The sequence below is a fragment of the Oncorhynchus masou genome, chromosome 11 (genome assembly GCF_036934945.1).
Source record: "Oncorhynchus masou masou isolate Uvic2021 chromosome 11, UVic_Omas_1.1, whole genome shotgun sequence".
Classification (NCBI taxonomy): Eukaryota; Metazoa; Chordata; class Actinopteri; order Salmoniformes; family Salmonidae; genus Oncorhynchus; species Oncorhynchus masou.
The window spans coordinates 20,067,068-20,082,139 of NC_088222.1; the positions used below are offsets into that span (position 1 = coordinate 20,067,068).

General features: G+C 39.6%; 1 protein-coding gene across 1 annotated transcript; it reads left to right on the top strand.

Moving 5' to 3' along the window:
• Positions 1–12,048: 12,048 nt before the first annotated feature.
• On the top strand, positions 12,049–13,696 carry LOC135547814 (relaxin-3 receptor 1-like). Its single transcript, XM_064977052.1, has one exon. The coding sequence runs from the start codon at positions 12,049–12,051 to the stop codon at positions 13,309–13,311; it is 1,263 nt and encodes a 420-aa protein (XP_064833124.1). The 3' UTR covers positions 13,312–13,696.
• Positions 13,697–15,072: the final 1,376 nt, after the last annotated feature.

Consider the following 15,072-nt stretch of genomic DNA (forward strand, 5'->3'; position numbering starts at 1 on the left):
TCAGTGCTGTAGCAGAATTCACTGATTATTCTCATGCTGTCATGACATATTCTTGAATAAATAATGCAGTCTGAAGGAGAAAAAACTTGTTTGATAATTTTACTTTACAAGCATTTCGCTGCACCTGCTATAACATCTGCTAAACTATGAACGCGACCAATAAATATTGATTTGATTTAAAGATGAAGGTACGATGTCACCTGAGAATTTAAGTGTTAAAAAGAGTGCAGCATAAGGTGATATAACAGAGACCAGGATCAAATTGTCATAAATGTAATACATAGTTTAAAGTTCTAAATCATATTCATGATAACCTTGGGTTGGCATTAGGAAAGAACTCAATTTAAGTGTAACTAAACTTTACAATCTTTCACCTAAGAGGCAATTTTGTAAATAGTTGTATATAACGTACACTCAGGGATGGGGAGTAACAGATTACATGTAATCTGTTACATGTAAGGGATTACAAAAATGGTAACTGTAATCCGTTACATTACCAGCAAAAATATTGTAACCAGATTACAGACACTTTTGAAAAACTAGATGATTACTTCAAGGATTACTTTTAAATTCAGAAAGGATGTCTGCGGAAAAAAATATTTGACACTTTTCTGTTTTCTCAATGACATTCAAATCAGCATTGAAAAAAAGGGCAATTTTAAGTTTGTTGCACCTGAGCGGGTCTGACCACAGGTCAAAGACCACTACGATGACACACCAAATGTGTTTGATGGATCCCGGGAAAAGAGCAGGAAAAGGCTTTTGTTGGCTACAGTCCAAGCTATGTCTTCCAATGGTACGACTGCTGTCAGCATCCAAAGATTATCCAACTTGAATAAATGCTTGGTGATAAGAATGAAAGCAGAGGTTTAGTCTACGGCGATACGGATATCACTTATTATTGATATACAGTGGCGGATTTTGGTATAGGCGAAATGGGCGGCCACCCGGGGCGGCATCTTGCGTGGTGCCTGCACAAAAGAAATCCTAATGGTGACATTTGCACAATCGGTTTTCTATTGCTCAGGGAGCCATACAAGCAAGAACCGCCGCTGACTACATACAGTAGCGCACTGATGTGAATCACACTGCTGCTCTCTCATTTAACTATTTGCGCATTACTGATTGTGGTTGTTGTGGATGGCTCTTCACAAATCTAAATGTGTTTTTGACCACAATAATTGTTGAATTCAAGAAGTTTAAACTGCCTGTCAATCATTGTTTTTGACACCAGTGGACAGCCAGTGAAAAAATGGGCTCTTGCATCAGCTGCATAGTGCGATCCCAGCCTATGGAATAAAAGTGGTACTTTTCATGCTCAATCTAATTCATGCTGATCTAAATAATAATAATCGGACTCATGCTCAAACTTGCACACTTTTGATAGACTTAAAAGAGCAATCCGTAATTGCTACATACATTTTTAGACGTATAAATTATAGATATATAAAGATGTATTCTTGAAGAATATAACTTACATATCCCTCTTGAGCTTAGATCAACTTTCACACTCCATGAGAACCCAAAATATAAGCTTGTTTTATTCCAATGTTTGTAAACATTATACATGTAAACAAGCACTGTAGAGCCTCATAACATGGTTAAAACAATACTTTGTATATCATGGATGGTCAGTCCTATTTATCTGAAAGTGGTTACATTTCTCCAGGCACATCCCTCAGCTTTGTACCAAAACCGTTTTGTTATTGTTTAATCTCTCGATTTGCCCTCTAAACAGCTGCATATTACCTAGATATCAAAGTGTCACCAACAAAAGGTAAACAATAGGCCTCTAGCAAATGCAGCATTTGGCATTCTTTTTACACGTGTAAATAGCACTTTTCAGTAGTGCACAAAGCATGCCATTCCATGAGCGCAGCATTCATTTTTCAACTTGAATCAATGAGCCCAATCAGTCCTCCATGACAAGAAAATCACAAACAACAGAGTAGGGCTGGCTAATAAGTCCTTAATTTTGGGGTCATGCTCATGTAAAACAATTTGGCGAATCTATACTTCCATATTTCCAAGTCCTATTCTTGAAGATCAAGGGGTATAACAATTATTGGAAGGACTGGAATACTGATAGACTTTGGATTTTAATGTAAAGATGAATCGTATTATTTAATCGTATTATATGTAGTAGAAAGCGATGGGTTAGAAGAAGCCTACTATACATAACCAACCCATAAAGTCAAATGTAACATCCATATATGGCCAGCTATGTAAACTTTAACATTGATGTATCCTGCAATAGATGACATTAAATTGGTAATATACATTTTTGTCTTCTTCTAATGCCTCTTAGGGGTAAAGTAATCTAATTACGTTACTGAGTTTGGGTAATCCAAAAGTTACGTTACTGATTACAATTTTGGACAGGTAACTAGTAACTGTAACAGATTACATTTAGAAAGTAACCTACCCAACCCTGTGTACACTTACAGTTTGTGTCACAGTAAAGGCCTTATGCGCCACAGGTGACAAGGGGCTTTATGTAAGTAAGAGTGCCAAAGCCCTTATTCTGGGTCCTGTGATGTGAGACCCTCAATAAGTATTGTGGTAAAACAAGAAAATAAAAATGATTTCCTACTAAGCAGAATACAAATTGATTCCACTGAGTATGTGTATTCAAAGCAAGCTAGTACAATTGAAGGAAAGTGACTTATTTTAAGTTGCAATGCCTCAAGAGTATGTGACAGAGGTTGGCAGGTGACAGTGATAGAAAAGAGGATTGCGGGATGTGAACTTTTGTTAGAGGCCATTCTGAAGAGGAGACGGTAAACAATAACAAACATGCCTTCAAGTGAGATACTCACACCTACATAATACACAAAGTGTGTGTGTGTGTGTGTGTGTGTGTGTGTGTGTGTGTGTGTGTGTGTGTGTGTGTGTGTGTGTGTGTGTGTGTGTGTGTGTGTGTGTGTGTGTGTGTGTGTGTGTGTGTGTGTGTGTGTGTGTGTGTGCGTGTGTGTGCGTGAGAACACAAGAGAGATGTGGGGGTCTTGATATGGCTTTTGGACATGTGTTTCTATAATAGAGGAGCAGGTATCATGCATGTTTTTCTCCCCGGGGCTAAATCAAAGCTTTTTATTCAGAGGTGAATATAATCACACTGTGTCGCTCAAAGGTTTTGCCAGCAAAGCACAGTTCTCTGTTAACCCATATGTTAACCTTTCGCTTTCTTTTATTTGAAAAACAAATGCTTTCTTCTTCTTTCAACCCTTACTTTTCATCACTGCTCAAAGTATAACAGAAAGGACAAACCACCAATAGCCACGGGAAGTAGGAGTGCTGAAAAATTGTGATATAAAATATATATACAGTGCATTCGGAGCGTGTACTACAGTTTTTTAGATCACAGCCTTATTCTAAAATTGATCAAATTAATAATGAGGGTAAATGAGCAAGACAAAATACATAATAAGTGCTTTTGAACGGGGTATGAATCAACTGTTTCCAGTGAGTATCAAGAATGGTCCACCACCCAAAGGACATCCAGCCAACTTGACACAACTGTGGAAAGCATTGGAGTCAACATGGGCCAGCATCCCTGTAGAAAGGTTTTGACACCTTGTCAATATTAGGAACGTGTTCCTAATGTTTGGTATACTCAGCGTATATAAATGGTTTGTATAGACAATATGGACAGATATGAATAGAAAATGTGTGTACAGCAGTAGTTATATAGGATGAGCCATGACAGAATTCAGTATATTCATAAACAGTGGGAAAAACAGTATGTAAACATTATTAAAGTGACCAGTGTTCAATGACTCTATTTACAGTGCATTCAGGAAGTATTCAGACCCATTACATTCTCGCACATTTTGCTACATTACAGCCTTATTCTAAAATGAAATAAATAGTTTTTTTTATTACTTAAAAAACAAGTCTAAGCAATCTACACACAATAGCCCATAATGACAAAGCGAAAACCGTGTTTTTGAAATGTACAAATGTCTAAAAAAACTCAAACAGAAATACCTTAGTTACGTAAGTATTCAGACCCTTTGCTATGAGACTCGAAATTGATCTCAGGTGCATCCTGTTTCCATTGATCATCCTTGAGATGTTTCTACAATTTGATTGGAGTCCACCTGTGGTAAATGCAATTGATTGGACTTGGAAAGGCACTCACCTATCTACAGTGGGGTAAAAAAGTATTTAGTCAGCCACCAATTGTGCAAGTTCTCCCACTTAAAAAGATGAGAGTGGCCTGTAATTTTCGTCATAGGTACACTTCAACTATGACAGACAAAACGAGAAGAACAAAATCCAGAAAATCACATTGTAGGATTTTTAATGAATATATTTGCAAATTATGGTGGAAAATAAGTATTTGGTCAATAACAAAAGTTTATCTCAATACTTTGTTATATACCCTTTGTTGGCAATGACAGAGGTCAAACGTTTTCTGTAAGTCTTCACAAGGTTTTCACACACTGTTGATGGTATTTTGGCCCATTCCTCCATGCAGATCTCCTCTAGAGCAGTGATGTTTCGGGGCTGTTGCTGGGCAACACGGACTTTCAACTCCCTCCAAAGATTTTCTATGGGGTTGAGATCAGGAGACTTGCTAGGCTCTCCAGGACCTTGAAATGCTTCTCACAAAGCCACTCCTTCGTTGCCCGGGAGGTGTGTTTGGGATCATTGTCATGCTGAAAAACCCAGCCACATTTCATCTTCAATGCCCTTGCTGATGGAAGGAGGTTTTCACTCAAAATCTCACGATACATGGCCTCATTCATTCTTTCCTTTACACGGATCAGTCGTCCTGGTCCCTTTGCAGAAAAACAGCCCCAAAGCATGATGTTTCCACCCCATGCTTCACAGTAGGTATGGTGTTCTTTGGATGCAACTCAGCATTCTTTGTCCTCCAAACTCGACGAGTTGAGTTTTTACCAAAAAGTTATATTTTGGTTTCATCTGACCATATGACATTCTCCCAATCTTCTTCTGGATTATCCAAATGCTCTCTAGCAAACTTCAGACGGGCCTGGACATGTACTGGCTTAACTTCTTCGATATAGGGGGCGCTCTTTTAATTTTTGGATAAAAAAACATTCCCGTTTTAAACAAGATATTTTGTCACGAAAAGATGCTCGACTCTGCATATAATTGACAGCTTTGGAAAGAAAACACTCTGACGTTTCCAAAACTGCAAAGATATTATCTGTGAGTGCCACAGAACTGATGCTACAGGCGAAACCAAGATGACATTTCAAACAGGAAATGGCCCAGATTTTGAGGGCGCTGTGTTCCAATGTCTCCTTATATGGCTGTGAATGCGCCAGGAATGAGCCTACACTTTCTGTCGTTTCCCCAAGGTGTCTGCAGCATTGTGACGTATTTGTAGGCATATCATTGGAAGATTGACCATAAGAGACTATATTTACCAGGTGCCCGCTTGGTGTCCTCCGTCGAAATTATTGCGTAATCTCCAGCTGCGTGCATTTTACCATTTGCTTCAGAGGAGAAAGTCAACTGCCACGAATGATTTATCATTGAATAGATATGTGAAAAACACCTTGAGGATTGATACTAAACAATGTTTTCCATGTTTCTGTCGATATTATGAAGTTAATTTGGAAAAAAGTTCAGCGTTGTAATGACTGAATTTTCTGGGTTTTTTCTTAGCCAAACGTGATGAACAAAATGGAGCGATTTCTCCTACACAAATAATCTTTTTGGAAAAACTGAACATTTGCTATCTAACTGAGAGTCTCCTCATTGAAAACATCCAAAGTTCTTCAAAGGTAAATGATTATATTTGAATGCTTTTCTTGTTTTTGTGAAAATGTTGCCTGCTGAATGCTAGGCTTAATGCTATGCTAGCTATCAATACTCTTACACAAATGCTTGTGTAGCTATGGTTGAAAAGCATATTTTGAACATCTGAGATGACAGTGTTGTTAACAAAAGGCTAAGCTTGTGAGTGAATATATTTATTTCATTTCATTTGCGATTTTCATGAATAGTTAACTTTGCGTTATGCTAATGAGCTTGAGGCTATGATTACGCTCCCGGATACGGGATTGCTCGACGCAAGAAGTTAAGCAGGGGGACACGTCTGGCACTTCAGGATTTGAGTCCCTGGCGGCGTAGTGTGTTACTGATGGTAGGCTTTGTTACTTTGGTCACAGCTCTCTGCAGGTCATTCACTAGGTCCCCCGTGTGGTTCTGGGATTTTTGCTCACCGTTCTTGCGATTATTTTGACCCCACGGAGTGAGATCTTGCGTGGAGCCCCAGATCGAGGGAGATTATCAGTGGTCTTGTATGTCTTCCATTTCATAATAATTGCTCCCACAGTTGATTTCTTCAAACCAAACTGCTTACCTATTGCATATTCAGTCTTCCCAGCCTGGTGCAGGTCTACAATTTTGTTTCTGGTGTCCTTTGACAGCTCTTTGGTCTTGGCCATAGTGGAGTTTGGAGTGTGACTGTTTGAGGTTGTGGACAGATGTCTTTTGTACTGATAACAAGTTCAAACAGGTGCCATTAATACAGATAACGACTGGAGGACAGAGGAGTTTCTTAAAGAAGAAGTTACAGGTCTGTGAGAGCCAGAAATCTTGCTTGTTTGTAGGTGACCAAATACTTATTTTCCACCATAATTTGCAAATTAATTAATTAAAATTCCTACAATGTGATTTTCTGGATTTTTTCAAATTTTGTCTGTCATAGTTGAAGTGTACCTATGAAAATTACAGGCCTCTCTCATCTTTTTAAGTGGGAGAACTTGCACAATTTGTGGCTGACTAAATACTTTTTTTGCCCCTCTGTATATAAAGTCCCACAATTGACAATGCATGTCAGAGCAAAAACCAAGCCATGAGGTCAAAGGAATTGTCCGTAGAGCTCAGAGACAGGGTTGTGTCGAGGCAAATATCTGGGGAAGGGTACCAACAAATTTCTGTAGCATTGAAGGTACCCAAGAGCACAGTGCTCTCCATCATTCTTAAATGGAAGAAGTTTGGAACCACCAAGACTCTTCCTAGAGCTGGCTGCCCAGCCAAACTGAGCAATCGGGGGAGAAGGGCCTTGGTCAGGGAGGTGACCAAGAACCCGAAGGTTCCAGAGTTCCTCTGTGGAGATGGGAGAACCTTCCAGAAGGACAGCCATCTCTGCAGCACTCCACCAATCAGGCCTTTATGGTAGTGGCCAGACGGAAGCCACTCCTCAGTAAAAGGCACATGACAGAATAATTGGAGTTTGCCAAACGGTACCTAAAGGACTCTCAGACCACAAGAAGCATAGGTGGTGGCAGTATCCTGCTGTGGGGGTGTTATGTCAGCGACAGAGACTGCGAGACTGGTCAGGATCGAGAGAAAGAGGAATGGAGCAGAGTATAGAGGGATCCTTGATGAAAACCTGCTCCAGAGTGCTCAGGACCTCAGACTGGGGCGAAGGTTCATCTTCCAACAGGACAATGACCCTAAGCACACAGCCGAGACAATGCAGGAGTGGCTTCGGAACAAGTCTCTGAATGTCCTTGAGTTGCCCAGCCAGAGCCCAGACTTTAACCTGATCGGACATCTTTGGAGAGACCTGAAAATAGCTCTGCAGTGACATTTCCCATCCAACCTGACAGAGCTTGAAGGGATCTGCAGAGAAGAATGGGAGAAACTCCCCAAATACAGTTGTGCCAAGCTTGTAACTTCATAGCCAAGAAGACTCAAGACTGTATTCACTGCCAAAGGTGCTTCAACAAAGTACTGAGTAAAGAGTCTGAATAATTATGTAAATGTGATATTTCATACATTTTCAAAAATTTCTAAAAAGCTGTTTTTGCTTTGTCATTATGGGGTATTGTGTTAGATTGATGATTTTTACATTTTTTTTACCCATTTTAGAATCAAGCTGTAACATGACAAAATGTGAAAATGTCAAGTGGGCTGATTACTTTCCAAATGCACTGTATATATAATTATTTTTTTCTAAATATTTTTTCACAAAAGTAGTGCACTGGGTCTTGTATTAATGGACAGATATAGACCTTGTAGCAGGCCCCCCAAAAATGTTCAGCATCTCTGCTTTGGCAAAAACGGTAGTTGTGTAATTAAGAATAGTATCTTTCAGGATGCAATAGTTGGAATTGTAATAGTTATTGCCTTGTCACTTTCTCTGCGATTGTCATTCTAATGGAATCCATAATGAACAAAACCCTGTCCTCAAACATTTACATCAAAAGGTGCAATGTTATGGGCAAAGACACAAAGCATCCACCTCAAATTAAATATTGTTCTTCATCAAATAACATTGAAACAACCACCTTTTCTGCAGTATTAATTTACCATCCTTACAAACCACGTAATGTAAATGTATATTACTGATTGTACATTGGCCGGTCATCTAGGTTTGGAATCTATAGACTTTCCATCACCATGAAGAAAAACATGTGCAATACAGTAATTGAGTAGGCCTACAATGAGACATCAAGTGGTTTGTGATGATGTGATGTGATGACGTGGCTCAGATGGTAGAGCATGGTGCTTGCAATGCTAAGATTGTGGGTTTAATTCCAACAGTGGGGCAGTACGAAAATATATGCACTCACTACTGTAAGTAGAGTGTTTAGTAAAAGGAATGAATAGACCATTTCATGTTTTAATAAGTTTCATTTGCATAGTATTTCAAGAAACTGGAAAACCTAGTGGGGAGAACAAGTATTTGATACACTGCCGATTTTGCGGGTTTTCCTACTTACAAAGCGTGTAGAGGTCTGTAGTTTTTTGTCATAGTTACACTTCAACTGTGACAGACGGAATCTAAAACAAAAATCCAGAAAATCACATTGCATGATTTTTAAGTAATTAATTTGCATTTTATTGCATGACATAAGTATTTGATCACCTACCAACCAGTAAGAATTCCGGATCTCACAGACCTGTTAGTTTTTCTTTAAGAAGCCCTCCTGTTCTCCACTTATTACCTGTTTGAACTGCACCTGTTTGAACTTGTTACCTGTATAAAAGACACCTGTCCACACACTCAATCAAACAGACTCCAACCTCTCCACAATGGCCAAGACCAGAGAGCTGTGTAAGGACATCAGGGATAAAATTGTAGACTGGGCTGGGATGGGCTACAGGACAATAGGCAAGCAGCTTGGTGAGAAGGCAACAACTGTTGGCACAATTATTAGAAAATGGAAGAAGTTCAAGATGACGGTCAATCACCCTCGGTCTGGGGCTCCATGCAAGATCTCACCTCGTGGGGCATCAATGATCATGAGAAAGGTGAGGGATCAGTCCAGAACTACACGGCAGGACCTGGTCAATGACCTGAAGAGAGCTGAGACCACAGTCTCAAAGAAAACCATTAGTAACATACTACGCCGTCATGGATTAAAATCCTGCAGCGCGCGTAAGGTCCCCCTGCTCAAGCCAGCGCATGTCCAGGACCGTCTGAAGTTTGCCAATGACCATCTGGATGATGCAGAGGAGGAATGGGAGAAGGTCATGTGGTCTGATGAGACAAAAATAGAGCTGTTTGGTCTAAACTCCACTCGCCGTGTTTGGAGGAAGAAGAAGGATGAGTACAACCATGAAGCATGGAGGTGGAGACATCGTTCTTTGGGGATGCTTTTCTGCAAAGGGGACAGGATGACCGCACCGTATTAAGGGGATGATGGATGGGGCCAAAATCCCTGCTGCAGTGTGTGCAAACCTGGTCAAGAACTATAGCGAACGTATGATCTCTGTAATTGCAAACAAAGGTTTCTGTACCAAATATTAAGTTCTGCTTTTCTGATGTATCAAATGCTTACTGTATGTCATGCAATAAAATGCAAATTAATTACTTAAAAATCATACAATGTGAATTTCTGGATTTTTGTTTTAAATTCCGTCTGTCACAGTTGAAGTGTACCTATGATTTAAAAAATACAGACCTCTACATGCTTTGTAAGTAGGAAAACCTGCAAAATCAGCAGAGTATCAAATACTTGTTTTCCCCACTGTATATCAAGCAAGTATTTTTATATTCCACAAATATTATTTTGTACAGATAATTATCAGACTCAAGTCACAAATGCTGGTAAACACTCAAATAGATGTCGTATTTTTAAAAATCTCAAAAGTAGTGCACTGGGCCTTTACTAGTCTATATTAGTGGACCAATAGACTTCTTCAGCAGGGGCAAATATTTGTTTTCTGCATCGCAACACCTCCAACTCTAAACTACTTCCTGCTGCTATGAAACCACCAATATAAAAAGAATGGATACATTTTTATAAAGCATTGAATCATTTAGCATGGAATGTCTTATTAAAGAAGATTAAAATGTCCATTGAATGTATTTTATAGTTGTCAGCGTTTGATATCTTCCCTTTTCAAGGCTGTATGACTGCTATCAAATTTCAAAATCCTTTCAAAACCTTGCCATTCAGTTTTCCTAAAATCTACTGATCACTTGATCTCATTATATGCAGATGATATTTTACTCTATCTCGGCAATGCATATTACCCACTCCCAAACGCTTTGAAGAGCATAGATAAATGCAGCTTCATCTCAAGAAAAATTATAAAAGAAATCTAAACAAGTCAGCCCTACTGCCTCTCGGGACTTCCTTAGATAAAACAGCCAGAAACACTAACAGGACAGTCCAATCAATTCAATCGGACCTCTGTAGATGGAATAATTTAACAGTTGCTTTAACCGGCATAACATCTATTGTGAAAATGAATATGCCGCGGCAAAATGTCTGGAATTCAATACATGCCATAGATCATTTAGCCTTCAGGTATCAACATTTTTTTAAACAAATGATTTAATAAAATATTGAATTTCGCCTGAACACATAACACATTCATAAATGGCAAAAAAGACAGTCAAAAAAGAAATTATAAGAATAAGGTTTTGAAGTGTCTGTCCTATATCTAGGAAATGTTTTGGTTTTCTGAGACACATATTTAACCCTTTATTTTGTTGGCACAAAACTACCTCCTTATTTCCATTTGTTTTGTATGGATTGCCTTCAGAAGGAGAGTACCATCGTGTTCATGAGAATCTCCCCTTTCCATAGTAGGTCATATTAGTTTGTAGCTCAAACGGTTCATACGCTACAGACCGAAGTTGCCATATCAGGTTTACCCACTTCAGACGAGTCCCGAGACAGTGTTGTGGATGTGGAGCAGGGCGACGTGCCTGGTAAAACTGATGAGGAGGATAAAGATCATTCTTGTTTTATTATCTCACTTCATTAAATCCATCAATTACATTATATGTAGTAATCCCTTTTGCATCAACAGTTGTCAAAAAGTGGTTTACAGTTGATGATTGAGGTAACATTTTTATTTATAATCTAAATAAATGTAAGTAATGTACTGAAAAGCCTAACTGGAAGGCATGGCTCTCTCACACAACTGCAGATCACGTGGCAGTGGAATTGAAGCCACAAACTTAAGTTTACCTCATACGTTTTTCAGGTAATATGGAGCTCTCCATGATTAATGGCAGAGTAAAACAATTATGGGTCTATGATATAATGCATGAGCTCAAATGATGTATGACTCCCTTTTCGTTCCATTAAAGATGTACTGCAGCGGGGAGAAGAGATTTGGATAGATCCATTTGATTTGGATAGATCCATTGTCGCTCATGTTAGCAAACTCCCTAAAACCAGCACTGCTGCCAGCGCCATAAATGCACATGCGTAAAAAGGCACATTGTCCAATCCCTGCGGCGATGTTTAAATAAGACACGTCCCAGGTAGATCCTTTCAAGTCATACCCCACTTAACACTCAGAGGAAGGGTCCCTTCATTTCTTCATGATGATATAACCGTTCACACAATATTACGCATTATGTTTTTTTGATAAAAAATGTTTTTGTTTTTTTAAATTCAAAACTTGATAATGGTCATCTGGGATCGTGATTCAACCATTTCAAAGCGGATTTGGCATCTAGCAGGTTGTTGTGTGTGTTTCTGCAAGACTCAACAAGAACACTGCCCATAACATTGTGAGAGAGACCAAGCAGCAGCAGGTGCGTCTCGACACTTGGGATACCCATAACATCCGAGGCAACTGTCAGGACATGAAATGGATTTTCTGAGCGGCAGCGGTGCGGGGCTGAGGTCGGAGATGCATGGGGAACAAAGCGATGAAGGTTCAGGATTATATCCTGTTGCTGACTTCAATTTATCTTTCATGTTTAACGAAACGAACCAGTCCTTTAGAGAGTACGCTCACTTGTCTGATTTGGAAAAAAGTGATTTATTCGGGGATGGATCCGCCATCCTGAGAATAATAATCTCTGTGATTTACTCTGTGGTCTGTACCTTGGGGTTGATAGGAAACATCCTTGTCTTATATCTAATGAAGTCTAAACAAGTATGGAAGAAATCGTCCATTAACCTTTTCGTGACGAGTTTAGCGTTGACCGATTTCCAGTTTGTATTAACTCTCCCTTTTTGGGCAGTGGAGAACGCTTTGGACTTCACCTGGCTTTTTGGAAAAGCCATGTGCAAGATAGTGTCTTACGTGACAGCGATGAATATGTACGCAAGTGTGTTTTTCCTGACTGCTATGAGTGTGGCACGGTACTGGTCGGTTGCATCGGCTCTCAAGAGCAGGCGGCGCCGTCACCGCTGCTGCTCCGCGCGCTTTATGAGCATTGTCATATGGGTTGCTGCTATATCCGCAGCTTTGCCCCATGCGGTGTTCTCCACAACGGCGACTGTCTCCAACGAGGAACTGTGCCTTGTTAAATTTCCAGACACCGTTGACGCACAATTCTGGCTTGGACTTTACCATAGTCAAAAAGTACTGATCGGGTTTCTAATACCGCTGGGGATCATCTCCGTCTGCTACCTGCTGCTTTTGCGCTTCATCACATCCAGGAATGTGAACACCTCCAGCGCAAAGAGGCGCTCCAAAGTGACAAAATCTGTGACTATAGTGGTTCTGTCATTCTTCCTCTGTTGGTTGCCGAACCAGGCACTAACGGCGTGGGGAATTCTCATAAAACTCAACGTTGTGCATTTCAGTTGGGCATATTACACCACGCAGGCATATATATTCCCAGTGTCTGTCTGTTTGGCGCACTCTAACAGCTGTCTAAACCCCATATTGTATTGTCTAATGAGAAGAGAGTTCAGAAAGGCTTTGAAAAAACTTTTTTGGCAAATAACCTCTCCATCCGTGACCAACATGAGACCATTTACGGCGACGACCAAGCCAGAGCAAGACGAGCATGGACATGCGTTGGTACCGTTAAGTCCGGCAGAGCCAGCCTTGGTTTTCTATCCACCTGGTGTTGTCATTTATAATGGGAGAAACGATATGCTCCCGAACAGTACGTAGCCTGTCTTAATACAAGCAGCCTACCAAGCTGTCAACTGTGCCAAGTCGATTTGTTTGGATGTATTAATGTGTTGATCGATTTATTAATTAATTAAATGTATATACATGTATTTATTTATTTCTATCAACACTATTTTGGTCAATTTTACGCATCAGTGAGAAGTGTCATGCCCTGGACTGATTGAAGCCAAAACTTGCCTAGACAGATTCAGAAATGTATTGTAGAGACCTTTTCCAATGCCACTCAATCGTGTTACAACTGAATAACGGGCATTTCCCTCTTCGAAATGTGTTTCATAGATGCACATCATTCATGTGTAAAACAAGACAGTCGGTTAATCTTATGTAAATTGTGGGCTTTAATGTCTATGTGTGGCACATCAAAATAAAGACCTGGATCATCTTGACATACACAGCTTGATAGATTACTACTGTGATGTGGTAGATAAATCTTACACATGCTCCTTGGTTTTCCATGACTTGCACTGCCTTTTTACAATTACTGTGATATATCTAACCGGTAGGGAATGTATTCAGTTGTGCAGAATCTATTTAAGTTGCACAAAGATGTTAGAAGTGAGTAATTGAAGTGGAAACAAACAGTGGGCTATCTTACCCCCACATTTATCTGAATGTTCTGTCCTTCATTGTCTTTCAGAGTTCAATTTAGAGGTGCAGTGTGTGAGATAGTTATTTGACATCACTTGTAATCATGACTATTATAAGAGCATACACCAGCAGTTAGTCCTTTATTCTGAGCTAATTGCTTCTAGGACAAATTGGCATGCCAGAGGTGTGCAGTGAACTGTAAAGTTGCTTACGAAAGGTGGGGGGTTGACAGACACCTACTCACTCTGCACCAACTATAAAGAGCACTGCAAGGGGCACATCATTGACAATAACCCTCAGGGTAGACCGCATGACATACTGCATCTATGTGGATGCATACCACGCGATAAACTGCACAATACATGCTTCTGTGTAAATCTCTTTCAGAGGAGTTAAACTTCTTAATTTTTATTAATTACATTTCGATTTATGTGCCTGGCAGAATTAATCTGAAGCCACTTGGTTCACGGATTAGGCTTTAATAGATGGATTGATGTTGGAGAGTAGTCAGGTTGAAAGCCTTGCCTAAGGGCAAAACATTAGAATGCTTCATATGTTTTTATCAAGATCTTTTTGAGAACATCTACACCGGAAGAGAGGGAGGTGGAATGGAAATTATTGATCAGCACACAGTTAGTTCTGCCATGCTCAGTAACATATACTGTACAGTTGAAGTCGGATGTCTACATACACTTAGGATGGCGTAAAACTCGTTTTTCAACCACTCCACAAATGTCTTGTTAACAAACTGTAGTTATGGCAATTCGGTTAGGACATCTACTTTGTGCATGACAAAAGTAATTTTTCCAACATTTGTTTACAGACAGATTATTTCACTTATTATTCACTGTATCACAATTCCAGTGGGTCAGGAGTTTACATTACACTAAGTTGACTGTGCCTTCAGACAGCTTGTAAAATTGCAGAAAATGATGTCATGGCTTTAGAAGCTGCTGATAGGCTAATTGACATCATTTGAATCAATTGGAGGTGTATCTGTGAATGTATTTCCTACCTTCAAACTCAGTGCAAGTAATTTTGCTTGACAACATGGGAAAATCAAAAGAAATTGTAAAAAAAAATATATATATATATGTAGACCTCCACAAGTCTGGTTCATCCTTGGGAGCAATTTCCAAAAGCCTGAAGGTA

What these genes read in the sequence shown, in the direction of transcription:
- LOC135547814 (XM_064977052.1), top strand. Translation starts at nt 12,049, where the DNA reads ATGGATTTTCTGAGCGGCAGCGGTGCGGGGCTGAGGTCGGAGATGCAT.